The 27669-nt window shown below is 42.1% G+C and overlaps 2 protein-coding genes across 7 annotated transcripts in view; one reads left to right on the forward strand and one right to left on the reverse strand.

The window, feature by feature from the left end:
• Positions 1–4556, forward strand: part of NAA35 (N-alpha-acetyltransferase 35, NatC auxiliary subunit) — an 89442-nt gene extending 84886 nt beyond the window's left edge. For all 4 annotated transcript variants that reach the window (XM_056524453.1, XM_056524427.1, XM_056524435.1 and 1 more), the window contains exon 23: positions 4297–4556. In XM_056524453.1, coding sequence (XP_056380428.1) covers positions 4297–4356 — 60 coding nt within the window. In that variant the 3' untranslated portion in view covers positions 4357–4556. The remainder of the gene's footprint in view (positions 1–4296) is intronic.
• Positions 4557–6392: 1836 nt separating this feature from the next.
• The window catches only part of GOLM1 (golgi membrane protein 1), a 93886-nt gene continuing 72609 nt past the window's right edge, over positions 6393–27669 (reverse strand). For 2 of the 3 annotated variants that reach the window (XM_056524482.1, XM_056524467.1), the window contains exons 7-10: positions 13525–13651; positions 12755–13012; positions 10678–10800; positions 6394–7984 (exon numbers count right to left, since the gene is read on the reverse strand). In XM_056524482.1, the coding sequence (XP_056380457.1) occupies positions 7905–7984; positions 10678–10800; positions 12755–13012; positions 13525–13651 (588 nt within the window). In that variant the 3' untranslated portion in view covers positions 6394–7904. Of the gene's footprint in view, positions 7985–10677; positions 10801–12754; positions 13013–13524; positions 13652–27669 lie in introns of all 3 variants that reach the window. The other variant, XM_056524477.1, reaches the window with a different exon arrangement.

Below are 27669 nucleotides of genomic sequence, written 5' to 3' on the forward strand. Positions count from 1 at the left end.
TGGGAAAACCAGCCGGAACTGGCTCCTATCTCATTCATTTGAATGAGCCGACAGTCGACTAATTTTTCGCCCGTATCCAGTTTTGTGACCAGACTAAACACAGTGGTATACTACGGTTTTACGGCGGCATGTGTATAGAGAAGTGCTGTGGGGGGGGGGCAGACATACAGCGTTATCTGCCCCCCCCCCCCACAGCGCTTCTATATACACATGCCGCCGTAGTGCTATGTATGAAAAGTATTTCTATCAGTATTACCGGCCGCCCGCTGGCACTATGCGCTGCTGATAGATATACTTTTCAGTCATAGCGCTGCGGTGGCATATTATGACAAATGCGGGGGGCATATTATAAATGCGCTGGGGGGCTAGATATATAGGCTATATGAGACCCCCCCCCTCCACCCCTGCAGCAGTATATATCTTGCTCCCACGTTGCTTTTAATATACAATATGGCCCACGCTGCCACTCAATATGTTAATTTAAGAAACCCCGCTGGGAGCACCGAATGGCTCCTCAGTACTGTCCTTCTGAGCATTCAGGGCTCCCCGCGGGAGATTTAAAAAAAAAAAAAAAAAAAGTTAAAACACAATACATCGCAGGGTTGCGGACCATGCCGCCCGCTCCCCTGCTTAAAGGAGAACTCCAGAGTATAAAAATTGTCGCCCATACTGCCGGCAGTAAGAAAATAAAGATGTACATACCTTCCTTCGCTCCTTCGGTAACCGGCTCCGGCCTCCGCCGTGATCCTCTTCCTGGTTGCCGGTGGTCGGAGAGCCTTACTGCGCTCAGCCAATCACCGGCCGCAGTGAAGTCCCGACTTGGCCGGTGATAGGCTGAGCGGCAGTGTGACGTTTTCGGCCGCAGGTGCCGGTGTAGTGAAGAATTTTGTGTCCTGAAGCGTTCTCACACTGCCGCTCACCCTATCGCTGGCCGGTGATTGGCTGAGCGCAGTAAGACTCTCCGACCACCGGCAACCAGGAAGTGGATTGCGGCGGAGACCGGAGCTGGTTACCGGGGGAGCTTTTTTTTTTTTTTTTTTTTTTTTATACTGCCGGCAGTATGGGCGACAATTATTATATTCTGGAGTTCTCCTTTAATAACGTCTGATCGCATCGGGTCTCAGAAGTGAAACCCAATGCGATCAATCCCTCAGCCCCTGTATTACAACCCATGATGGGGGGTGGTGGTGGTAGTAGTAGTATAAACACTAATGTAGCCTCCCCAGCCACTGGCAGACTTCTACAGCCAGGGAATTACTACTCCCATCATGGAAACAAGTCTGTTCCATGATGGAAGAAGTAGTAGTCCTGCAGGAGTCTGCTGAGGTCAACTCTTCTGAGCATGCTCAGAAGTAATAATGGATATTCTTTTGCCATAGACTTCAATGTTAAAAATAACAGCCGTTAATTTACCCGTTTCTTGTGACGGAAGAAAAATTAGTGCATGTGCCGTTATTTCTCCCATCACAACTAACGGCCGTTATTCATGACGTGCCATAACTGTTCATAACGGGTAATAAAAAAAAAAGCCCATAGACTTGAATGGGATTGTGTAACCACTGTTTAACATGGCTTTTCTAACGGTCGTTTGTAACGGATCTTTTAACGGAACAACTTTATAATGTGAAAGGGGCCTAGTCCGTTTGCTTTAAAGGGGTACTACCGTGCTGACAACTTATCCCCTATCTAAAGGATAGGGGGATAAGTTGCCTGATCGCGCGGGATCCCGTGATCTCGCACGCAGCACCCCGCTCTCATCAGGCCCCGGAGCGAACATCCGTCTCTCCCCCTGCCATAGACTTACATTGAGGGGGCGGGGCATGATGTCACATGGGGGCAGAGCTGTGACATCACAATACTCTGGCCCCGTGATCGGCAGTCATCAGACCCAGAGTGATGTTCGCTCCGGGGCCTAATGAGAGCAGGGTGCTGTGTGTGAGATTGTGGGGGTCCCCAGCAGCGGGACCCCGTGCGATCAGGCAACTTATCCCCTATCCTTTAGATAGGGGATAAGTTGTCAGCATGGTAGTACCCCTTAAGGTGTATGCAAATTCCAGAGAAACACTTAAACTAACTCTATCAAATAAAATCTGTCTACTGTAGATTTAGGTGATGAAAACTAAATCAAAATTTGCTGTGAAAATTAACACTGGTTAGTATAAGATGGTAAATCCAACATGACAAATATATGTACTCTGTTACTTAAAAAGATTATTAGTTTGACTTTCTTGATGTTATGACTAACCGAAGATTAGTATATGTAGAGTTGAAGATTTCTCTGTGAGTCTAAAAGAGATCTATTAGTATAGTGTGCTACTTATTTATTTGTTAGCAAAATAGGTTGGAAGTTTATGAAAAACTGCTCATATATTGTGCTATTTTTTTTTCTTTGTAATTAGACATATGGCACAATATCTTTATGCCTGGAGTCTGTAACTCTTCTAGACTGATACCATGAACTGGGGTACATAATAAACTGCCTGAACTGGTTTCCCAGGCAGTTTAAAAGGAGCATTCCTAATAAAACTGATAAGCAGGGCTGGAGGGAGCAGTGCATGACTTCTCTCTGGTATTCATTGAATCCTTTAGGGCAAGTAATTTATAAACTGCTGTGTAACATATAATCTGCAGAGTATATGTAATGTGTGAACATAACCTTTAAAAGGGGTTATCCAGGAAAAGAAAAAAAAAAAGAGCTAATTTATAACAAAAACAGCGCCACACCTGGTGTGATCATGTGTGGTATTATAACTTGGCTCCATTCAACTCGATGGAACTGAGCTGCAATACCACACACAACCTGAAGACAGGTGTGTAACTTTTGGAAATTCAGAACAAATTCAATTAGTGCTGTATCAGTTTTTAGCTCTTAGTTATTGTACATATGGGCTTTAATATAAGGCTACATTCACACTCCTGAATTTCAAGTGGAGAAATATTGCTTTAAGATTCCGATGCAGCAGCCTAAGGCTGGGTTCACACTACGTTTTGTCCCATACGGGAGCGCATACGGCAGGGGGGGGAGCTAAAACCTCGCGCTCCCGTAAGTCACCGTATGCGCTCCCGTATGTCATTCATTTCAATGAGCCGACCGGAGTGAAACGTTCGGTCCGGTCGGCTCATTTTTGCGCCGTATGCGCTTTTACAACCGGACCTAAAACCGTGGTTGACCACAGTTTTAGGTCCGGTTGTAAAAGCGCATACGGCGCAAAAATGAGCCGACCGGACCGAACGTTTCACTCCGGTCGGCTCATTGAAGTGAATGGCATACGGGAGCGCATACGGTCACATACGGGAGCGCGAGCTTTTAGCTCCCCCCCTGCCGTATGCGCTCCCGTATGGGACAAAACGTAGTGTGAACCCAGCCTAACATGGTCTTCAATGGGACTCTGCTGCACCGTGCACACTGCAGAATTTTCACCGTGGAAATTCAGATTCCGAACATGGTGGGGATGGTGCATGTCTGTGTGCTGTAGGTAAAATCCATAAATGACATTCACACTACAGAAGCCATGTGCCAACAGTGAGATGTGAAAAGTGTTGCTTGACAAGTAAATCCTGTTAAATATGGAAGACTCTGCTCTTTATAAGGCTGCTTTCACACCACGTTTTCAGCCTATGGCTGCCGGATCCGTGCTGAAATCCATTGACTTGACTTTAATGAGCCAACCAGAGTCACCGTTTGACTCATTTCTGCCCGTATCCGGTTTTGTGACCAGACCTAAAACCGTAGTATACTACGGTTTTAGGTCCGGTTAGAAAACCGGATACGGTTCGAAAATAAGCCGACCGGAGTCAAACTGTGACTACGGTCGGCTCATTAAAGTCAATGGATTTCAACACCGGTTCGGGCTGGGGTACGGGAGTGCACTGTTTCCCCTCCCCCACTGGATCTGGCAGCCGTAGGCTGAAAACGTGGTGTGAAAGCACCCTAAAAAAGGTTTTGCACTTCACATCTGCCTCATATACATGGGTTGTTCCTTAAGATAAAATGAGGAAGTAAGTGAATTTTGCTGCTATGGTGCACTCTGAGTTCATATGCTTTTTCTGGTAAAAACATTAAAAAAAGGAAAGAGAACAAAACACAGCGGGGGAGATTTATCAAAACCTGTCCAGAGGAAAAGTTGCCCATAGCAACCAATCAGCTCACTTAAATTTTTAACGAGGCCTCTGCAAAATGAAAGAAGCAATCGGATTGGTTGCTATGGGCAACTTTTCCTTTGCACAGGTTTTGATAACTCTCCCCCGGCATGTAAGAAAAAGCATGTTTACTAACCATTTTGTCTTTTTATGCAGGTACCCCCTGAGTTTGACTTTTCTGCACACAAGTATTTTCCTGCTGTGAAACTGGTATAAAAGATCAGTTAAGAGACTGACATTTTACAAGGCACCTGCTCTGGTCTGTTTAATGTGCAGATTGCAGGACACAGTCATCTGATTTTTAAGTGCACTGGTTACTTTTCTGTAAAGCCACAAGGTGGACAATCTTTGTAAATTGGCTGTGTGGGATATAATTATGTTATACACCATTGTTTTCCATTAAATATTTAAAACATCCCGAGTGTCTTCATTCCAACATGGATTCTCAGTTCAGAGAAAAACTGCTGCACTACTTGATACCCTATACTGCAGTGACGCTGCTTTACAAGCTCTATAAGGTTTAATGTTAATGAACACAAACCTATACCAATGACAGGTTCATCAGAACCCCTGCACATGTAGATGCAGTTTTGTAGATGCTGTTTTTTCACACAGTATTTTTAGCCAACACCAGGAGTGAGTCAAAGGGCTCGTTCACACGGGCGGATCCAGTGTATTTTATGCAGCGGATCAGCTGACGGTGGACCCCTTAAGTGTGTCTCCAGATGTGCTTGCTCAGAGTGGCAATCCGCCGATACGAGCAGACACACTGCTGCGATGTGCAAGTCGCCACGCGCATGCACGGGAGCAGCCTCGATGTGTGAGTATACTGCGCATGCACACAGCGACTCGAACATCAGTGTGTCTGCCCGTAGTGGCGGATTGCCGCTCCGAGCACGCACATCTGGGAGGCACACTTTAGGGGTCCATCGTCGGTAAATCTTCAGCGTAAAATACGCCGTGGGTCCGCCCCTTGTGAACTAGCCCCAAAAAAATAAATAGGCTGTGAAAATCTTTCCATTAGGCTGGAAACAGACCCAAATGGAGGAATTTATCATTGATTTTAGTCATTTCTGTGTATAGTTTTTGCATTGCCATTTTGTGATTTCTATAAAACAGACTAGCTAGATGTTTTTCTCACATTTGTGTGGTATTAATGTGTATGTACACCAGATTTATTAAATACCAATGACCACTAAATAAACTTTCCTAAACTAACTCATGTTATGTTCCCTTCCTACACCTAACATCCCCACTGCCCTTTAAAAAATTTTTTTTTTAAAGGGGTATTTCGGGCATAAACATCTTATCCCCTATCCAAATGATAGGGGATAAGATGTCTAATCGTGGGGGGGGCCTGCCGCTGGGACCTCCACGATCTCCCTGCATTTTATGCGTAGCTGCGTCTGCAGTTTTGGAAACTGCCGGGCTTCAGGGGACGTGTCATCACGCCACGCCCCCTCCATTCATTTCTATGGGAGGGGGCGTAATGAATGCAACGCCCCCTCCCTTAGACATGAATGGAGGGGGGCATGGCGTGACGTCACGTCCCCGAAGCCCGGCAGTTTCCAAAGCTGCAGACGCAGCAACGCATAGAATGCGGGCTGCTGCAGGGAGATTGCGATCAGACATCTTATCCCCTATCCTTTGGATAGGGGATAAGATGTTTTTGCCCGGAATACCCCTTTAAGAGCTTTAAAAAAAAAAAAAAAAAAAGGTCTGTTTTGTACCTTTCTTCTTGCTCAGAGTGAGCTGGCGGCAGGATGTAGGTGTGCCCCAGCAGGCGCTACGTCACTGAAGCCTGCTGGGGGGACACCACTTCGGCCCTCAGTTCCATGGTGGTACATGGAGTCTGGAGCAGCAGGCAAGCAGCAGAGAAGCTGCAGGGAGAAGGTGAGAACTTCTTCCTCTGTCACCTTTCTTCAGCTGGCCATGTCTGCAGCTGCTCTGGGCACAGCGCTCGCTCCCGCTGGTCTGATTGATAGGCCGGGAGCAGCACTGGTCATGTGTCCCGGCTGCAGTCAGATTTTGGACTCATGCCAGGCCAGCAGCACGAGTCCAAAATCTAGCAGTCGGGACATGTGGGAGACCTAGTGGTGAGGTTTCCCAAGTTAAAATAATTTTTTTTTTAATAACATGTATTTAGAAACCTAATAGAAATAGGTTTCTTAACAACATATAAAAACTTATTTTTAATGATAGGCACCCTTTAAATGGTCGCAGGTACACATTTCTTGAAATTTCACATCAGTAAACACTTTTTTTATTGTGCAACAATTCAACCATAGAAAAGTCCAAAATGTTGTAGGTTTTCTTTAATCTATGTTAATCCTCAATAAAAAGGTCATAAATTATACATTTGCTGTACAATTTAATTTTAGAAGATAAATACACACTACCAACCCCACAGTTATAAAAAAACAAAAAAAAAACATACAATCTACATAAAGTATTGATTTTCCTTCATACTTTGTAATTTCATTAAGTTCTTCTTCATGGTTTGATTAAAAATACATTCACAGTTTAGTAGAATAACAGTCATGTAAGTAGATTAAGGGATCATGATGCAGACAGATGGTGATTGGGGTAAATAGTTACCCAGCAGAAAGGATGTATAAGAATATTCACAACAGTATAAAAAATATTGAGCTCACAGGTAATCAGGGTCATAGAAATGGAGTGCAATTGTTGCCACAGGAAGGCTACAGCGGCTTTGGGACCATCTGCTTTTCTGCTTAGCAATTTTGGAGAGATTTATAGCCAATTGGCCTATGTTTTCAGTCATTATAATGCATGAGGCCTTAAGTTGATGGCTCCACATCAGCCTATAACTTAGTAGAACAGTCTCTCAACTCATTACCAATGTGTAGCTGCAATGACATGATCGCTAATTCCTGGTCCTTCCATGTGCAAATATGCATTAAGAAACAACTAAAGCTGCAGTCTGGAAGTACTACACTTATTAAGGCAGTGAAATTAAAACTAAAGATTTAGTAAATTCTCTAAAATGATGCCCTTAAAAGTAGTATGTAAAGACAAGTGAGGGATGCCATAAACTGAACACACTACATGGAAGCAGCATTTGCACAGGATAAGATTAAGGCGACAAACTCTTATAGCAGCAAAGTGAATCATTCTGTGTAAGGGTTATTTATCTTAAATCTTCAGGCATCACTCAAATAGGACATGATTATAAATACACAAAGTACCACCAAAACAGATCACAGGTTCTTTGACTAAAACCCCATTTAAATGCTTACTGCTGAAATACCTGGGAAGGCTTCTTAGAATACACTAAGGAAACATGGTGTATATACGGTATGCACTTTCACTGGCCTAGAACACTAGCTAAAAAAAAGTGATGTCATTTGGTCCTGTGGTTATGGCCATCTTCATAAGGTTATTGATGAGAATGAAGACGTTATGTGCATACTTGCCCCCTCCTCAGAACACATGAAAGGCAATTACAAAAGGTTTACCAGAATATTATGCAGTGAAAGAGCAGACCTTTCTCAAGATGATGTCCAGCCTTGGCCTCTATTTTCATCTGAATGTGCTAGAATCCTCTAAGACATTGTATTCTTGCAGTAACCTATTATTCAGTCTGTTAAAAGGCTTTAAAACATACAAGAACAAAAATAAAATAAGAATAGTCTTCCAAGTTTGCTTGTGTCCTAATAAATCTTCAGTCCTCTGAATTGTGGTCTGTTTTAAGGCATTTCATGTCAAGGACCATTCTGAGTGTGGTAAATTGATAAAGTGCTCTATTTTAGTCTTGAATCATCACCCCCCTCTGCCGGATGGTTGACAGCAAGTTCATTTACAGTATTTCCACTTTTAACTCCTATCAAGAAGAAAAAGAAAAAAAAGTCAGTAAAATTGGAGCGACGAGAGCATTAATAATAATACTATCTGTTCAGTACAAGCTAGCAGCCCAAATACTGTGGAGGATTTGGAAAGGCTTAGTCCAGGCTGAGATTGTAAATTAAGAGAAGACCGACAACATCTATGAAATGTACAGCGGGTGAAGTATTGAACAAGGCACTATTTGTCTCACTAAACATATTTCCACAGGTGCCATTCTCATTACATATTCACCAGGTGGTGGTAACCAGCCAAGTAATCCATACATAGGAACCTAAACAAATAAGACCACAAATTTGGTTGTGTGTAATAATGTGAAATGACACGGGGGAAAGAAAAAAAAAACTTTTCCAATCAACTGGTGCAAGAAAGTTAAACAGATATGTAAATCACTTCTATTTAAAAATGTTAACCCTTCTAGTACTTATCAGCTGTTGTATACTACAGAGAAATTTGTGAAGTTCTTTCCAGTCTGACCACAGTGATCTCTACTGACACCTCTGTCCAGAGCAGGAGAGGTTTTCTATGGGAATTTGCTTCTAATCTGGACAGTTCCTGACATGGACAGAGGTGTCAGCAGGGAGCACTGTGGTCAGACAGAAGAGAAATTCACATTTTTCTGTTTTATACAGCAGCTAATAAGTACTGGAAGGATCAAGATTTTTTTTTAAAGTAATTTACAAATCTGTTTAACTTTCAGACACCAGTTGATTTGAAAACATTTGTTTTCTACTTGTTTCCACCGGAGTTCCCCCTTTAACCCGCTTACTGATATTTATTTAATATTTTTGGTAATGACAGCTTCAACAAGATTCCTGTATGGGGAAACCAGTCACATGCATTACTCTGATGTGATTTTTTCCACACAGCCTTCAAATCTTGAAGGTTCCGTGGCCTCTTCTATGAATCATGCTCTTCAGTTCTTTTGATTTATAAAAGGTTTTAAAGGGGGAACTCTGGTGGAAAAACAAATGTTTTCATATCAAATGGCTCCAGAAAGTTATACAAATTTACAAATTTGTAAATGACTTCTATTTAAAAATCTTAACCTTTCCAGTACTTATCAGTTGCTGCATACTAAAGATAAACTAGAGAAATCTGTGAAGTTCTTTCCTGTCTGACAACTGTCCAGAGCAGGAAAGGTTTTCTAGGGGGGGTTTTCTTCTTCTAGGTGTCAGCAGAGAGGACTGTTGTCAGACTGGAAAAAAAAACATCAATTTTCTCTTTTGTATTCAGCAGTTGATAAGTACTGGAAGGCTTCAGATTTTTGAATAGAAGTTATTTACAAATATGATTAACTTTCTGGCACCAGTGTATTTGTTCCCTACTTGTTTTCCACCAGAGTTCCCCTTTAAGTCAGGTGCTTGGCTGGGCCATTCTAGCAGCTTTATTTTCATTGAAACCATTTGAGAGTTTCCTTGGCTGTGTGTTTTGGATCATTGTCTTGCTGAAATGTCCACCCGCGTTTCAAATTCATCATCCTGGTAAATGGCAGCAGATTTTTGTCAAGACTGTCTCAGTAAGTTTGCTCATCCTTCCTTTCATTATGTGTTTGTTGGTGTGGTGTGCAGTGCCATTTCTCCTCCAAACATTGTGTATAATGGCATCCTAACAGTTCATGTTCTGTGATAATTGACCACACTATATTCTAACAGTATTTCACAGTTTTTTCCAAAATGTTGTGCAGCAAGCTTTAATGTGCTTTTTATTCAGCAGACACCAGTACCTGCTAATACCAGGTCTTTTTGAAGCTCCCTACAAGTGCTCCTTGGACATCTCTGATTATTCTTTGCATTCCTGTCAGAAATTTAGCAAAGAGCATCTGGTCGAAGCAGAATAATGGTGAAATTGTCTTTCCATTTCAGAATTCTGGCCCCAACAGTGCTTACTGGACTTTCAGAATCTTAGAAATGAGCCTATAACCAAGGCCATCATTATGTTTTGCAACAATTGGGTTGCAAAGGTCTTAAGACAGCTAGTTGCTTTTACCCCTTATGAGATGTTTGATGTGTGACACCTTGGCAATAAGACTTTTGTAACCATGAGTTAGGACATAACCAGCTAAAAGTAATTTGCACTGACAAGGGGCTGGATTACTTTTTAATTACTGATAGATTTCAGCTGTTGTCTTGGCTTTCCATGCCTTTTTGCACATCCCTTTCTTCATGTGTTCAATACTTTTTCCCTGTGTCATTTCACATTATTACAGAACTTATTTTCTGAGCTTATTTGTATGTATGGATAACTTGGGTTGCTATCAATATCTGGTGAAAATATAAGGTCAGTAGCACCTTTGGAAATATATTTAGTGAGAAAAATGAGAGCAGATTGTGTTCGTACATATAAGAAGATGAGGTGGAAGTGTCCACAGGACAAGGCCCATCCACTATTGCCACTTTCCTCCTCCTTCTGTATTTGATCTAAAGCCTCTGTGCTGTAGGCTGACTATATTGGGTATTGGAAAGGTATGACTGATTCCCACATTCCAGGCAGAGTCTTTTGCAGTTCAACTTATCTTTATCAAGCTACTCTGTTTATTGCACTTGTTTCCTTCATATGCTCTTCAGGGAATAAAAGCATTTCAACTTGGCTGGGAACACACGAGCATGTGACACTGTGCCTTCAGCCACTTATCAGGAGCACAGTCCAGGAGGTTACAGGATTTACACCTACCTCTTGGCCTTTGATCGTAAGCGCCCAATTCCACTTGCTTTTCTGTCTCAGATTCTGCCTCATTTGCTTCATCTCCATTGTAATCATTTATTTTTTCTTTGTCCTTTTGGACTTTCTGTGTGACTTAAAGACAAAAAGAAAAAAAGTTTACATGTTTTATACCTCCCTTATGTTTTTTCTATTGGAAATGGGTATAAGGGCAGCTTCTAGTAATTTCTGCTTTGGGATTTATATAGAAAGCCAATACATACTACTTTGTGCTTAATTATTATATCATAAAGCATCTGTAAGGACATGTGAAGGGCTGCTTAGCTGAGGAAGGAAATGAAAATACATGTTCACCTTCAGACTAGCTTTCCACTTTTTTTTCCAACAGCTTTTTCATGCATTTTGGCAGTTTTTTCTGGTGTATGGAAACAGTCAAAATTGTCCCCTGTGGCAGTTTTCTCACTGTCTTCAGGTACCACTCTGTGGGTCGGATGCAGAGCGCTCAGTCCATGAAGTGTAAGGAGATGAGGAGTGATGTATAGCATCACTACTCACCTCCCCAGGCCATATAGTATACAGGGGTGTATATACAGGATCCGGAAATCCCATCACTATACTGACAGGACTCCCTGCAGCCCTTCAGGATAGAAAAAAGTTGTAATTGCACGCACAGATGTGCCTTTTTTAAGCAAAAGAAGAAGGGGAGAAAAAAAAACAAAAAAAAAACACTACGGAGCTTGATAAATCTCCACTTACCTCCTTGGCCATGTCTGGGTAGCTCCACCACCTAATGATGACATCAGTAGGTGGCAGAGCTACAGACGGGAACCAGGGTGGTAAATGTGAGGCTGCGTTCACATTGTATGATTTGTATAATGTGAACAGACCCTTCTGGCAAAGTCTTTCCAAACAAGGAGACTCCAGCTGTTGCTAAACCACAACTCCCAGCATGCTCGGACAGCCAAAGGCTATCTGGGCATTCTGGGAGGTGAAGTTTTGCAGAAATTGGAGGCTCCCTGTTTGGGAAGACATTGCATTATGGGCGCTCTCCCCAGGGGAGAGAGACAAAAATGTACTAGCCCATTTTTTTTTTCTTCTCGTTCCTCAGATACGTGTATGCAGAGGATTACGACATTCGGTGGACTATGGCGATGAACAGAATTTTTTTTCATTTAACAAAATAGCTAACAAGGGCTGCGGGGGAGTGTTTTTATGGCAAAATGAGAGGTGTAATTACAAAGTACGGTTGTGCAAAAAACAAGCCCTCATGGGTCTGTGGATAGAAATGTAAGAGTGTTATGGATTTGAGAAGGCAAGGAGAAAAAACGAAAACTCAATAAAATTGGCCTGGTCTTGGTCTTTAAGGGGTTAATAAAAAAAAAAAGCTAACTCCATTCTTTTTTAGAGTGCTAAAGTAAAAAAAATGAATAAAACCTGCATGCAATAGACTTCTATGGAGTAAAAATGCCAAGATTTTCTAAAAAAAAAAAAAAAAACGCCAGAGTCTCACCATGAGGTAGTTTTTCAAAAACTGCCAGGGAGCCCAAAGTTGCCCAAAAAAATTCCAAAAGGATATAAAAAATAAAAGAAAAGAAATTGTGGATATGAAATTTTGCACTTCCCTATTGACTCACAACAAACATCTGGCCGCAGCGTTTTTTCACAGAAAAAACCCAGTGTGGCAGAATGGGAGTTTTTATTGGTGTTTTTCGCAAAACAAGTGGAAACCTAGCCTTAACCCTGATTTTAGACAGGCCAACCCCAATCCTAGAGATTGGTGCTCATTTAATGGCCTTTACACTGTTAGACTGTCATATTGACCATCATTCCCCATCCACATATCCTCTCTTACATTGGTGAAGGGGAATTGTGCAGCCATAGAAGGAATTTTATTTTATTTTTATTTTTTTACCTGCTAAAACAATACGATCAGCTGATGAATAAGAGTTTGCTTGTAGGTTGGCTGATCATTAGGCCTATTACACATGGCAATACTGGACAATAATTCCCTGTACAATAGAATCCTTACAGATTGTGTATAGAAGTATTCTACATAAAATGTTCTGTGGATACATAGGGTCAAACTAACCTTTTTCATCTTCTGACTGACCATCCATGTTTATTAGGTTTTCCCTCTCAACCTCATAATTTTCTGCTTCTTTATTAGGATCTTCAGCATCTTCTACTTTAGGCTCATCATCCTCTTCATCTGCATTTGCAAGGTTGGGATTAACTTCATTGTGGGCCTCCTTCTCTTTCTCCTCCTCCTCCTCTTGTTTTTGAGATTCTTGTGGTGAAGGGCTAGATTGCTTTTCGTCCACAGCAACATTAAGCTTCTTAGTTTGTTCTGGGAATTAAGTATGTGATAGCATAACTATACAAGCTAGAAGCACACTGTCCTGGATTGTAACAACTATGTTAAAGGGGTACTCTACTCCCCAGCTTCTGGAACATTAAGTTCTGAACGTTTGGTGCAGGCTTCAGTGGTTGCCCAGCCCCCTTTGTGACATCACGCCCCGCCCCCTCGTGACATCATGCCTGTTCCCTCAATGCACGTCTATGGGAGGGGGGCATGAAGGCCACCACGCCCCCTCCCATAGACTTGCATTGAGGGGGTGGCGGCGACAAAAGAAACTCACACCCAGTGTTCTGAACGTAATGTTCCGGATTCTGAGGAGCGGAGTACCCCTTTAAAGCAAACATTTGGCTTAGATTAATAGTTGCGCTTCTTCACTCATCTGTCTTTAATAAGAACACTGATTAAAAAAATGCTAATGGCAAGGTTAACATACTCCAGAAAGTGGAGGTAGATACTTAATACAAGAGTATCTGACAAGATTTCTCTTAATAATCACATACCATTATTTTGTGGTAGAGGAACATCATCCTTTCTGGTACTCGCAGCAGTTGATACAACAACCTTGAGTTTCTGTTCTTCTTTCATATCAGTGGGTTTTTGGTTAATTTCTTGTTTTGATGTCACAGGCTGGATAAAAAAAAATAAAAAAACATACATTACATTGTGAGCACAACTGTTACTAATGATACACATAAACCACTGTCCTGTAGTTCTACTGAAAAAATTCTGCTCTTAGGAGTCAATGGTTGTTCTAGATCTTACAGATCCCAGTATCCTCCTCCAGCCCTGTGCCTTTGTATTTTATCAAGGTAAGTGTGCAGCTTTGTGAACCGATGCTAAAATAAATAAATAAATGGTGATGATAATTCATCTTTAAAAAATAATAAAAATGATAAAAAGTAATATACATACACAAAAAAGTTTAATTTGTCTCATTACAAAAATATCTGGGGGGGGGGGAGGAAATTAATAAAAAACTGTTTTTTGGAATTTGGCAACAAAACATTTTCTTTTCTTAAAAAAGGTGTTTTATTGTGCAAAAGTAGTACAAAAAAAAAACATATTCTACATATACACACACCAAGGGTGCCAGTAAATGAATGAGCTCAGGGCAGGGGCCCATATATCTGAAAGTAGTTGCTGCAGCTCTATTCCAATGAAGGCGGACATTCAGCCTTTATCAAGCATACTAATAGTGACCACTAAGGTGGTATGAATAGGGACAATTAGGCTGATGATATTCCAAAGTGATCTGCTAATATATTCCAAATCCATAACAATGTGATCTATAAAACAGTGTATAGAAAACACAATTTGCAGTCAGTGTATATACAGTACAATGTATAATATAACAAATGCATGGGATTAAAATCAAGAGATGCGGCAGGGATGTTAGCACTTCCCATAAACCAGCATGTTTTTCAGCACCATGTTAGAAATCTAGATGTAAACAATGGAATGCTGTATAATCCCTACAGTGCATGCATCAGAAACGAGAACTAGTGGCCTGAAGACCAACTAGATCAGTGGTCTCCAATCTGCAGACCTCCAGATGTTGCAAAACTACAACTCCCAGCATGCCCGGACAGCCAACGGCCCAGAAAGGAGATCTTAATGAATCTTGTAAGGGGTACTCTCTGCCCGTGTCCATGAGGAAGACCATTATTATCCTGATTCTAAAGAAAAACAAGGATCCTTTGGATGTAGGGGCATATTGCCCTATTTCCTTATTAAATACTGATTTAACCCCTTAAGGACTCAGCCCATTTTGGCCTTAAGGACTCAGACAATTTAATTTTTACGTTTTCATTTTTTCCTCCTCGCCTTCTAAAAATCATAACTCTTTTATATTTTCATCCACAGACTAGTATGAGGGCTTGCTTTTTGCGTGACCATTTGTCCTTTGTAATGACACCACTCATTATATCATAAAATGTATGGCGCAACCAAAAAACACTATTTTTGTGGGGAAATTAAAACGAAAAACGCAATTTTGCTAATTTTGGAAGGTTTTGTTTTCACGCCGTACAATTTATGGTAAAAGTGACGTGTGTTCTTTATTCTGAGGGTCAATACGATTAAAATGATACCCATTATTATATACTTTTATATTATTGTTGCGCTTAAAAAAAAAATCACAAACTTTTTAACCAAATTAGTACGTTTATAATCCCTTTATTTTGATGACCTATAACTTTTTTATTTTTCCGTATAAGCGGCGGTATGGGGGCTCATTTTTTGCGCCATGATCTGTACTTTTTTTTGATACCACATTTGTATATAAAAAACTTTTAATACATTTTTTATAATTTTTTTTTTAATAAAATGTATTAAAAAAGTAGGAATTTTGGACTTTTTAAATTTTTTTTCGTTCACGCCGTTCACCGTACGGGATCATTAACATTTTATTTTAATAGTTCGGACATTTACGCACGCGGCGATACCAAATATGTCTATAAAAAATGTTTTTTACGCTTTTTGGGGGTAAAATAGGAAAAAACGGACGTTTTACTTTTTTATTGGGGGAGGGGATTTTTCACTTTTTTTTTACTTTTACTTTTACATTTTTTTTTACACTTGAATAGTCCCCATAGGGGACTATTCATAGCAATACCATGATTGCTAATACTGATCTGTTCTATGTATAGGACATAGAACAGATCAGTATTATCGGTCATCTTCTGCTCTGGTCTGCTCGATCACAGACCAGAGCAGGAGACGCCGGGAGCCGCACGGAGGAAGGTGAGGGGACCTCCGTGCGGCGTTATGAATGATCGGATCCCCGCAGCAGCGCTGCGGGCGATCCGATCGTTCATTTTAATCGCGAACTGCCGCAGATGCCGGGATCTGTATTGATCCCGGCACCTGAGGGGTTAATGGCGGACGCCCGCGAGATCGCGGGCGTCGGCCATTGCCGGCGGGTCCCTGGCTGCGATCAGCAGCCGGGATCAGCCGCGCATGACACGGGCATCGCTCCGATGCCCGCGGTTATGCTCAGGACGTAAATGTACGTCCTGGTGCGTTAAGTACCACCTCACCAGGACGTACATTTACGTCCTGCGTTCTTAAGGGGTTAAAGATATTCTTATAGGCTCTAGCATTGCGACTCAATGGGGCGTGACTTACAGTATATTTCCAGGTAAATCCTTTAACTGCCTAGAAAGAATGCCTTTGATAATATACACTGGACTTGTGTGTCAATTTAAATGAGGGGGGGGGTTCCCCACTCCATCCTGTTGGAGGCATTGGACAGGGGAGAATGGGAGTTCCTCTGAAAGACAACTGAGAAATTTGCCATTGGTTCAGACTTTCAAGATATGGTTCAAACACTCTATTGCAGTTCTACGGCAAGAGTCTCAATTAATGGAGTTTCTTTGGATACCTTTGCATTCTATTATTTATAAAGCCTCTGTTGATATACATAAAGGAACATGTTCCATATGAAGGGGTTGGGTTAGAAGGTGGTCAAAAAAAAAAAAACAATGTCCATGAATGACATTTTGCTATTTGTCAAAGCCTCAGAAGGCAGTAGGAGAAATGATTACTAGCATTAAAGGGGTATTCCAGGAAAAAACTTTTTTTTCATATATCAACTGGCTCCAGAAAGTTAATGTAAGCAGTATGTAAAATACTGTATAGACCTACAAGGGGTCAATTTGCCTCCCAGCATAAACAATATGAAAAAAACCTCTAAATCAATATAAGGTGTAAGGGAAGTGCTATTTAAGACATAACTTTTAATATATGCTTGCTAAAACACACCAATATGTGCCAAGTGATTATACCCACATAAGAATAAAATCATGCGACACAGGATCTGTTAGGATCACCACCCATCTGGTGGATTTATCATGAATCTAATGTGTAGATACACATATTCAGACATGCATCTCTAATAGAAAATATAATTCTCAACGCGTTTCTACTCCAATCAAGAGTGTCCTCAGGAGAATATCAGAATAATAGAGATAATAGAAGTATCACATTTTTAAAAAAACACGGTATTACTGAGTGACCCACGATACGGGGTATCACTCAAAGGGTGTGATCTTTCCCAGCTGTAACAGGAGAATGTCGGCACGACCTAAAAAGAAGAAAACCAACAATACAGTCAGCCCAGTATACAGACTTGCACTAAATGTAGTTTTTGTAGGGCTGAAAGACTCACAGTCCTTGCCGTGGTTCCGGACACCTATAAATAAAATAATATATTCCTATCAATAAACAAGGTTCCGCTGTACCTGTAATGTAAATCTAGCATAACGCCGCTAGTATGCTGTACTCACTGTCAGCTGGTCTAGGTGCCGATCACAGGATCCCGGGAGGTGCGCAACCCGCAGTGGCGGGGAGCCGGAATAATTCAAACCGGCTGCGATGCGCTCACCTTCCGGGTCTCTCGGCGTCTGGCGTCATATCCTGGCGCCTACGTGTGACGTCGGCAGTGCCCGCCCCGCTCTGACGCCCACAGGGGGCGGGCAGAATGCCGAACTCACTACTATAGTTCAGGGCCGGATTCAGGTATGTATGGGAGTGATTTATTGCTAGTAATAGAGTATACTAACTCTCGTGTGACTGGTTATATGTTAATGAATGAACCAATGGGAATAGTAACAATAGTTGGTGTAGAAGTACCAAAATTGCAAAAAATTCCTAAGAAGGGGTGTATAAACAAAAGAGATCGTGAGCATACCGCAGTGAATACGTGCCATTTAGAAATGAAATAGGCACATGGTCCCTAAAGATAAGGGTACACATGCCACATGATCACGACCTTATAAACCCCTTGTACATGATGAAAAAATGCCCTAATTGGTCATATCTGAAAAAAATATATATATATTAATCCCAAAGGTTGGAAGAGGAAAAACCCCAACCAAGAGCAGCCCATATACTCCTATATTATACTTCCTATTAAATTTATTTATATGTATAAGAAATCAGCAGACGGATGTAGGGGACAACGCCCGAGAGAGAATAAATATAAAAGATATATAATTTTAAATATTGGTCCCCCTTCCGACACAGGAGTGGTCCCCCTGGGATTCTAACAAAAATAGAGGAGGGATGTGGGTAATGATGGGGGCCTAGGGATCCTAAACTTGCCCTGCACTAACTTAGGCCCTATGTCCTAGGCGGTGTTATCGCCCTAATAAGGGCGGCCCCGCTCCCGTACCTCCTACTTGGCCTAGCTCTTACTAAGTAAGTATGGTGACACTAACTGGAAGACCCACTAGGGTCTCACCTAACTACCTATTCGTCACCAATGGGGGGGGACCACATCACTTGCTGTAAGGGGACATCACAAAAAGGGAGCAAAACTTAATTGGTCATTGAGACCTCTAGGGTTCAATGTACCCATCTCAAAAATCCATCTACTCTCCCTTTGAAGGAGAAGTCTATCAAAGTTACCCCCTCTCGGAGACGGACGAATGAGCTCCAGTCCTAGAAACTTGAGTTGTGTGCAGCAACCACTATGGACCAAATTCATGTGACGGGCCAGGGATGTGTCCCTCTTATGTTTGACATCACCAAGATGTTCCAATATCAGTTTTTTAAAAGGACGAAGCGTTTTCCCAATGTATCTCATATGACATGGACAAATAACCAGGTAGATAACACCACTAGTATTACAATTAATGAAGTCACGAATCTTGTGCATCTTTCCTGTTCTCTCATTGAGAATCTCCCTAACTCTCAAAATGTTAGGACAGGCCTTACATCGTCCACAAGCATAAGTACCCTTCAAATTCGCCCTGTCCAACCAGGTGTTTCCTCCAGCGGTAGTCGGTGATAAGTAGCTGTGTGTAACCAGATCACCTATATTTCGCCCCCTCCGATAGGTGATCTGTGGTCCAAGTGGTATAGAATCACTCAAATCAGGGTCCATATGTAGGATCCTCCAATGTTTTACGAGAATGTTCCGTATTAACGGGGCTGCATGGTCAAATGTAGCAATAACTCTTAAGGGCTGTGCCCCCTCATCCGTCTGCTTCGGTGTCAATAAACTTTCCCTAGGAGTGTGCAAAGCATGTTGATAGGCTGATCTTAATATGTGGTCAGGGTATCCTCTGTTTCTAAATCTCCTTCTTAGATCTTGTGCTTCTCGTAGGAAGTCCTGCCTATCAGAACAGTTCCTCCTGAGGCGGAGATACTGCCCCCTCGGGATACCCCTTTTAAGGGGTCCCGGGTGGCAGCTCTCCCACCTCAGGAGGCTGTTCGTGGACGTACCCTTCCTATGAATAGTGGTACGTAAGTTACCTCCAGTTGTCTTATGAATAGAAATATCCAAGAAAGGAATATGTGCCTCATGGTACTCATGTGTAAATGATAATCCTAAATCATTCCGGTTGAGCAATCTCAAGAATTCCTCGAATTCATTGGCAGAGCCCTGCCACAGGATGAAAATATCATCGATGAATCGTGCCCAAATAAGGGCACGTTCACTGAACCATTCCCTCTCCTCGACAAAAACCTGGGTGGCCTCCCACCAGCCCAGAGTGAGATTCGCATAACTGGGGGCACTAGGGCTCCCCATAGGGACCGCTATGGGGAGCCCTAGTGCCCCCAGTTATGCGAATCTCACTCTGGGCTGGTGGGAGGCCACCCAGGTTTTTGTCGAGGAGAGGGAATGGTTCAGTGAACGTGCCCTTATTTGGGCACGATTCATCGATGATATTTTCATCCTGTGGCAGGGCTCTGCCAATGAATTCGAGGAATTCTTGAGATTGCTCAACCGGAATGATTTAGGATTATCATTTACACATGAGTACCATGAGGCACATATTCCTTTCTTGGATATTTCTATTCATAAGACAACTGGAGGTAACTTACGTACCACTATTCATAGGAAGGGTACGTCCACGAACAGCCTCCTGAGGTGGGAGAGCCGCCACCCGGGACCCCTTAAAAGGGGTATCCCGAGGGGGCAGTATCTCCGCCTCAGGAGGAACTGTTCTGATAGGCAGGACTTCCTACAAGAAGCACAAGATCTAAGAAGGAGATTTAGAAACAGAGGATACCCTGACCACATATTAAGATCAGCCTATCAACATGCTTTGCACACTCCTAGGGAAAGTTTATTGACACCGAAGCAGACGGATGAGGGGGCACAGCCCTTAAGAGTTATTGCTACATTTGACCATGCAGCCCCGTTAATACGGAACATTCTCGTAAAACATTGGAGGATCCTACATATGGACCCTAATTTGAGTGATTCTATACCACTTGGACCACAGATCACCTATCGGAGGGGGCGAAATATAGGTGATCTGGTTACACACAGCTACTTATCACCGACTACCGCTGGAGGAAACACCTGGTTGGACAGGGCGAATTTGAAGGGTACTTATGCTTGTGGACGATGTAAGGCCTGTCCTAACATTTTGAGAGTTAGGGAGATTCTCAATGAGAGAACAGGAAAGATGCACAAGATTCGTGACTTCATTAATTGTAATACTAGTGGTGTTATCTACCTGGTTATTTGTCCATGTCATATGAGATACATTGGGAAAACGCTTCGTCCTTTTAAAAAACGGATATTGGAACATCTTGGTGATGTCAAACATAAGAGGGACACATCCCTGGCCCGTCACATGAATTTGGTCCATAGTGGTTGCTGCACACAACTCAAGTTTCTAGGACTGGAGCTCATTCGTCCGTCTCCGAGAGGGGGTAACTTTGATAGACTTCTCCTTCAAAGGGAGAGTAGATGGATTTTTGAGATGGGTACATTGAACCCTAGAGGTCTCAATGACCAATTAAGTTTTGCTCCCTTTTTGTGATGTCCCCTTACAGCAAGTGATGTGGTCCCCCCCCATTGGTGACGAATAGGTAGTTAGGTGAGACCCTAGTGGGTCTTCCAGTTAGTGTCACCATACTTACTTAGTAAGAGCTAGGCCAAGTAGGAGGTACGGGAGCGGGGCCGCCCTTATTAGGGCGATAACACCGCCTAGGACATAGGGCCTAAGTTAGTGCAGGGCAAGTTTAGGATCCCTAGGCCCCCATCATTACCCACATCCCTCCTCTATTTTTGTTAGAATCCCAGGGGGACCACTCCTGTGTCGGAAGGGGGACCAATATTTAAAATTATATATCTTTTATATTTATTCTCTCTCGGGCGTTGTCCCCTACATCCGTCTGCTGATTTCTTATACATATAAATTTAATAGGAAGTATAATATAGGAGTATATGGGCTGCTCTTGGTTGGGGTTTATCCTGTTCCAACCTTTGGGATTAATATATATATATTTTTTTCAGATATGACCAATTAGGGCATTTTTTCATCATGTACAAGGGGTTTATAAGGTCGTGATCATGTGGCATGTGTACCCTTATCTTTAGGGACCATGTGCCTATTTCATTTCTAAATGGCACGTATTCACTGCGGTATGCTCACGATCCCTTTTGTTTATACACCCCTTCTTAGGAATTTTTTGCAATTTTGGTACTTCTACACCAACTATTGTTACTATTCCCATTGGTTCATTCATTAACATATAACCAGTCACACGAGAGTTAGTATACTCTATTACTAGCAATAAATCACTCCCATACATACCTGAATCCGGCCCTGAACTATAGTAGTGAGTTCGGCATTCTGCCCGCCCCCTGTGGGCGTCAGAGCGGGGCGGGCACTGCCGACGTCACACGTAGGCGCCAGGATATGACGCCAGACGCCGAGAGACCCGGAAGGTGAGCGCATCGCAGCCGGTTTGAATTATTCCGGCTCCCCGCCACTGCGGGTTGCGCACCTCCCGGGATCCTGTGATCGGCACCTAGACCAGCTGACAGTGAGTACAGCATACTAGCGGCGTTATGCTAGATTTACATTACAGGTACAGCGGAACCTTGTTTATTGATAGGAATATATTATTTTATTTATAGGTGTCCGGAACCACGGCAAGGACTGTGAGTCTTTCAGCCCTACAAAAACTACATTTAGTGCAAGTCTGTATACTGGGCTGACTGTATTGTTGGTTTTCTTCTTTTTAGGTCGTGCCGACATTCTCCTGTTACAGCTGGGAAAGATCACACCCTTTGAGTGATACCCCGTATCGTGGGTCACTCAGTAATACCGTGTTTTTTTAAAAATGTGATACTTCTATTATCTCTATTATTCTGATATTCTCCTGAGGACGCTCTTGATTGGAGTAGAAACGCGTTGAGAATTATATTTTCTATTAGAGATGCATGTCTGAATATGTGTATCTACACATTAGATTCATGATAAATCCACCAGATGGGTGGTGATCCTAACAGATCCTGTGTCGCATGATTTTATTCTTATGTGGGTATAATCACTTGGCACATATTGGTGTGTTTTAGCAAGCATATATTAAAAGTTATGTCTTAAATAGCACTTCCCTTACACCTTATATTGATTTAGAGGTTTTTTTCATACTCCAGAAAGTTAAACAGATTTGTAAATCACTTCTATTAAAAAATCTTAATCCTTTCAGTACTTATGAGCTGCTGAAGTTGAGTTATTCTTTTCTGTCTAAGTGATCTCTGATGAGGCGTGTCTCTGGAACCACCCAGTTTAGAAGCAAATCTAAATAATAGCAAACCTCTTCTACTCTGTGCAGTTCCTGAGACAAGCAGAGATGTCAGCAGAGAGCACTGTTGCCAGACAGAAAACAACAACCCAACTTCAACAGCTGATAATTATTGAAAGGATTAAGATTTTTTAATAGAAGTTATTTACAAATCTGTTTAACTTTCTGGAGCCAGTTGATATTAAAAAAATAAATTAAAAAAATCCTGGAATACCCCTTTAAGATTTTCTGAACTTTTTTTTTTTTTTTTTTCCTTGACTGACCCCAGGTAATTAGTCTACCTTAATTTAGCTCCATTGATGGAGAGTCTGCAATGGAAGGTCGCAGTTTGGTTGAGACTCCTGACCTCAATGGCGGATCAAATTGCTTTGACACATGTCTATTCTTCCTCAAATTTTGTATTTTTCAAACATACCCCCATCCATCTTTCAGAAATTGTTCAACAATTAATCATTTTTTTTAAACTAACTGATAGGGTAGGGAAATAAAGTTTTCTGTGCATGTCTAAGGAGGCAGGTGGCATACCAGTGCCATACTTTAAGAATAGTCTACATAGTGGTATTTCTGGCTCAGGAGGGGTTCATTTGCATTATTTTGTTATACAGAAGTATGGATTGGGATCACATAATAGTTATAGAACTATTAGAAATAGGAATGTATAAGAAATTTTCAATATGCACTTGGGGTAAGGTAAGGTCGATATTTTCAATTGAGGGTAGTATTCCTTGCTCTCCACCGTGGGATAATATAAACATCATAGAATTTTATAAATGTAAGTATACAGCATTTTGGCACAAGCATGAGGTTATGTAATCTCAGCACTTGTTTGAGAACAAATATTAACCCCCTTAAGGACTGAGCCCTTTTTCACCTTAACCCCTTGGGGACGGAGCCCATTATGACCCTAAGGACGGGAGCATTTTTTGCAAATCTGACCACTGTCACTTTAAGCATTAATAACTCTGGGATGCTTTTACTTATGAATTCGATTCAGAGATTGTTTTTTTTCGTGGCATATTCTACTTTATGGTAGTGGTAAATTTTCGTCTATACTTGCATCATTTCTTGGTGAAAAATTAGAAAATTTGATGAAAAATTTGAAAATTTTGTATTTTTCTAACTTTGAAGCTCTCTGCTTGTAAGGAAAATAGACATTCCAAATAAATTATATATTGATTCACATATACAATATATCTACTTTATGTTTGCATCATAACGTTGACATGTTTTTACTTTTGGAAGACACCAGAGGGCTTCAAAGTTCAGCAGCAATTTTCCAATTTTTCACAAAATTTGCAAAATCAGAATTTTTCAGGGACCAGTTCAGGTTTGAAGTGGATTTGAAGGGCCTTCATATTAGAAATACCCCACAATTGAGCCCATTATAAAAACTGCACCCCTCAAAGTATTCAAAATGGCATTCAAAAGGTTTGTTAACCCTTTAGGTGTTTCACAGGAACAGCAGCAAAGTGAAGAAGAAAATTCAAAATCTTCATTTTTTACACTGGCATGTTCTTGTAGACCCAGTTTTTGAATTTTTACAAGTGGTAATAGGAGAAAAAGCCCCCCAAAATGTGTAACCCAATTTCTCTTGAGTAAAGAAATACCTCATATGTGTATGTCAAGTGTTCGGCGCAGTAGAAGGCTCAGAAGGGAAGGAGCAACAATGGGATTTTGGAGAGTTAATTTTGCTGAAATGGTTTTTGAGGGGCATGTCACATTTAGGAAGCCACTATGGTGCCAGAACATCAGAAAACCCCACAAGGCATACTATTTTGGAAACTACACCCCTCAAGGCACGTAACAAGGGGTCCAGTGAGCCTTAACACCCCGCAGGTGTTTGAAGACTTTTCGTTAAAATCGGATGTGTAAATAAAAAAAATAAAAAACGTTTTCACTAAAGTGCCCCAAATTTACCATTTTTACAAAGGATAATGGGAGAAAATGCCCCCCAAAATTTGTAACTCCATCTTTTCTGAGTATGGAAATACCCCATGTTAGGTAGTAAAATGCTCTGCCGGCGAACTACAATGCTCAGAAGAGGAGGAGCGCCATTGAGCTTTTGGAAAGATAATTCGTTTGGAATGGTAGTCAGGGGCCATGTGCGTTTACAAAGCCCCCGTGGTGCCAGAACAGTGGACCCCCCACATGTGACCCCATTTTGGAAACTACACCCCTCACAGAATTTAATAAGGGGTGCAGTGAGTATTTACACCCCACTGGCGTTTGACAGATCTTTGGAACAGTGGGCTGTGCAAATTAAAAATTTTATTTTTCATTTTCACAGACCACTGTTCCAAAAATCTGTCAGACACCTGTGGGGCGTAAATGCTCACTGTACCCCTTAATACATTACATGAGGGGTGTAGTTTCCAAAATGGGGTCACATGTGGGGGGTCCCTTGTTCTGGCACTGTGGGAGCTTTGTAAACACACGTGGCCTTCAATTCCGGACAACTTTTCTCTTCAAAATCCCAATGGTGCTCCTTCTCTTCTGAGCATTGTAGTGCGCCAGCAGAGCACTTTACATCCACATATGGGGTATTTTCTTACTCAGAAGAAATGGGGTTACAAATTTTGGGGGCTTTTTTCCTATTTTCCCTTGTGAAAATGAAAAATATAGGGTAACACCAGCATTTTAGTGAAAACGTATTAATTTATTTTTTTTTTTCCCATTTTCCCATCCAAATTTAATGAAAATTTGTCAAACACCTGTGGGGTGTTAAGGCTCACTATACCCCTTGTCACGTTCCGTGAGGGGTGTAGTTTCCAAAATGGGTTCACATGTGGGTATTTATGTTTTTGCGTTTACGTCAGAACCGCTGTAAAATCAGCCACCCCTGTGCAAATCACCAATTTAGGCCTCAAATGTACATGGTGCGCTCTCACTCCTGAGCCTTGTTGTGCGCCCGCAGAGCATTTTACGCCCACATATGGGGTATTTCCGTACTCAGGAGAAATTGCGTTACAAATTTTGGGGGTCTTTTTTTCCTTTCACTGCTTGTGAAAATAAAAAGTATGGGGCAACACCAGCATGTGTAAAAAAAAAAAAAAAATTAAATAAAAAAATGTTTATACTAACAGGCTGGTGTAGCCCCCAACTTTTCCTTTTCGTAAGGGGTAAAAGGAGAAAGCCCCACAAAATTTGTAGTGCAATTTCTCCCGAGTATGGAAATACCTCATATGTGGCCCTAAACTGTACGGTAGGGCTCCGAAATGATAGAGCGCCATGCTCATTTGAGGACTAAATTAGGGATTGCATAGGGGTGGACAATGGGGTATTCTACGCCAGTGATTCCCAAACAGGGTGCCTCCAGCTGTTGCTAAACTCCCAGCATGCCTGGACAGTCAGTGGCTGTCCAGAAATGCTGGGAGTTGTTTTGCAACAGGCTCCGTTTTGGGAAAACTGCCGTACAATACGTTTTTCATTTTTATTGGGGGGGGGGGGACAGTGTAAGGGGGGTATATGTTGTGTTTTACTCTTTATTATGTGTTAGTATAGTGTAGTGCTTTTAGGGTACATTCGCACTAGCGTGTTACTGTAAACCTCACGCTGTTTCAAAAGTACAACTCCCAGCATGTACTGACAGACCGTGCATGCTGCGAGTTGTACTTTTGCAACAGTTGGAGGCACACTGGTTGGAAAACCTTCAGTTAGGTTCTGTTACCTAGCTCAGTATTTTCCAACCAGTGTGCGTCCAGCTATTGCAAAACTACAACTCCCAGCATGTACTGATCGCCGAAGGGCATGTAGTATGTAGTTATGCAACAGCTGGAGGTACGCAACTACAACTCCCAGCATGCCGAGACAGCCGTTTGCTGTCTTGGCATACTGGGATTTGCAGTTTTGCAACATCTGGAGGGCTACAGTTTTTAGACCACTGCACAGTGATCTCCAAACTGTGGACCTCCAGATGTTGCAAAACTACAAATCCTAGCATGCCCAGACAGCAAACAGCTGTTTGGGCATGCTAGGAATTGTAGTTTTGCAACATCTGGAGGGATACAGTTTTGAGACCACTGTATAGTGGTCTCAAACTGTAACCCTCCAGCTGTTGCAAAACTACATATTCCAGCATGCACAAACAGCTGTCTGGGCATGCTGGGAGTTGTAGTTTTGCAACATCTGGAGGGCTACTGGTTAGAGACCACTGTATAATGGTCTCAGACTGTAGCCCTCCAGATGTTGCTAGGCAACTTACCGACTTCCGTAGGATCCAGGGAGCAGTCCTCTTCTTCCGCACGACATCGCCGCCCGCCGATCTCCGTTGCCCGCAGCCTCTGGATGGGTAAGTGGATCTTTGGCACCGGTCCTCTGTCGTTTCCCCGTTCTGCCCCGCTTATTGTTGGTGGGCAGGACGGGAAAAACGAAAGTTAACCCCCCCGCCCCCGATCTGCTATTGGTTGTCGCTTCGGGCGACCAACAGCAGAGATAGGAGGGGTGGCACCCCTGCCACCTCACTCCTATCCCTTCAGAGGGATCGTGGGTGTCTTAGACAACCGCGATCCCCCTTATAGTGTGAATTCGCCGACATTGGGGGGGGGGATGGGGGATTGGGGGGGGAGCGGGTAAGGGTTCTAATCACCCCCCCGTGGGCATTTGCGCGGGGTGCCTGCTGATCAATATCAGCAGTCACCCCGGTCCGGACCGAAATTCCCACGGGCGTATGGATATGCCCTTCGTCCCCAACAGGTTAAGGACTAAGCCCTTTTTTGCAATTCTGACCACTGTCACTTTATGCATTAATAACTCTGGAATGCCTTTAACGATTATTCTGCTTACGAGATAGTTTTTTCGTGACATATTCTACTTTATGTTCGTGGTGAATTTTCATCGATACTTGCATAATTTCTTGGTGAAAATTTCCAAAATTTTATCAAAAAATTTAAAATGTTGCATTTTTCTAACTTTGAAACTCTCTACTTGTAAGGAAAATGGATATTCCAAATACATTTTATATCGATTCACAAATACAATATGTCCACTTTATGTTTGACATCATAAAATTTACATGTTTTTACTTTTTGAAGTCATTAGAGGGCTTCAAAGTATAGCAGCAATTTTCAAGAAAATTTCTAAATCTGAATTTT

Source organism: Hyla sarda, chromosome 1, assembly GCF_029499605.1.
Source record: "Hyla sarda isolate aHylSar1 chromosome 1, aHylSar1.hap1, whole genome shotgun sequence".
In the NCBI taxonomy this organism is placed as follows: Eukaryota; Metazoa; Chordata; class Amphibia; order Anura; family Hylidae; genus Hyla; species Hyla sarda.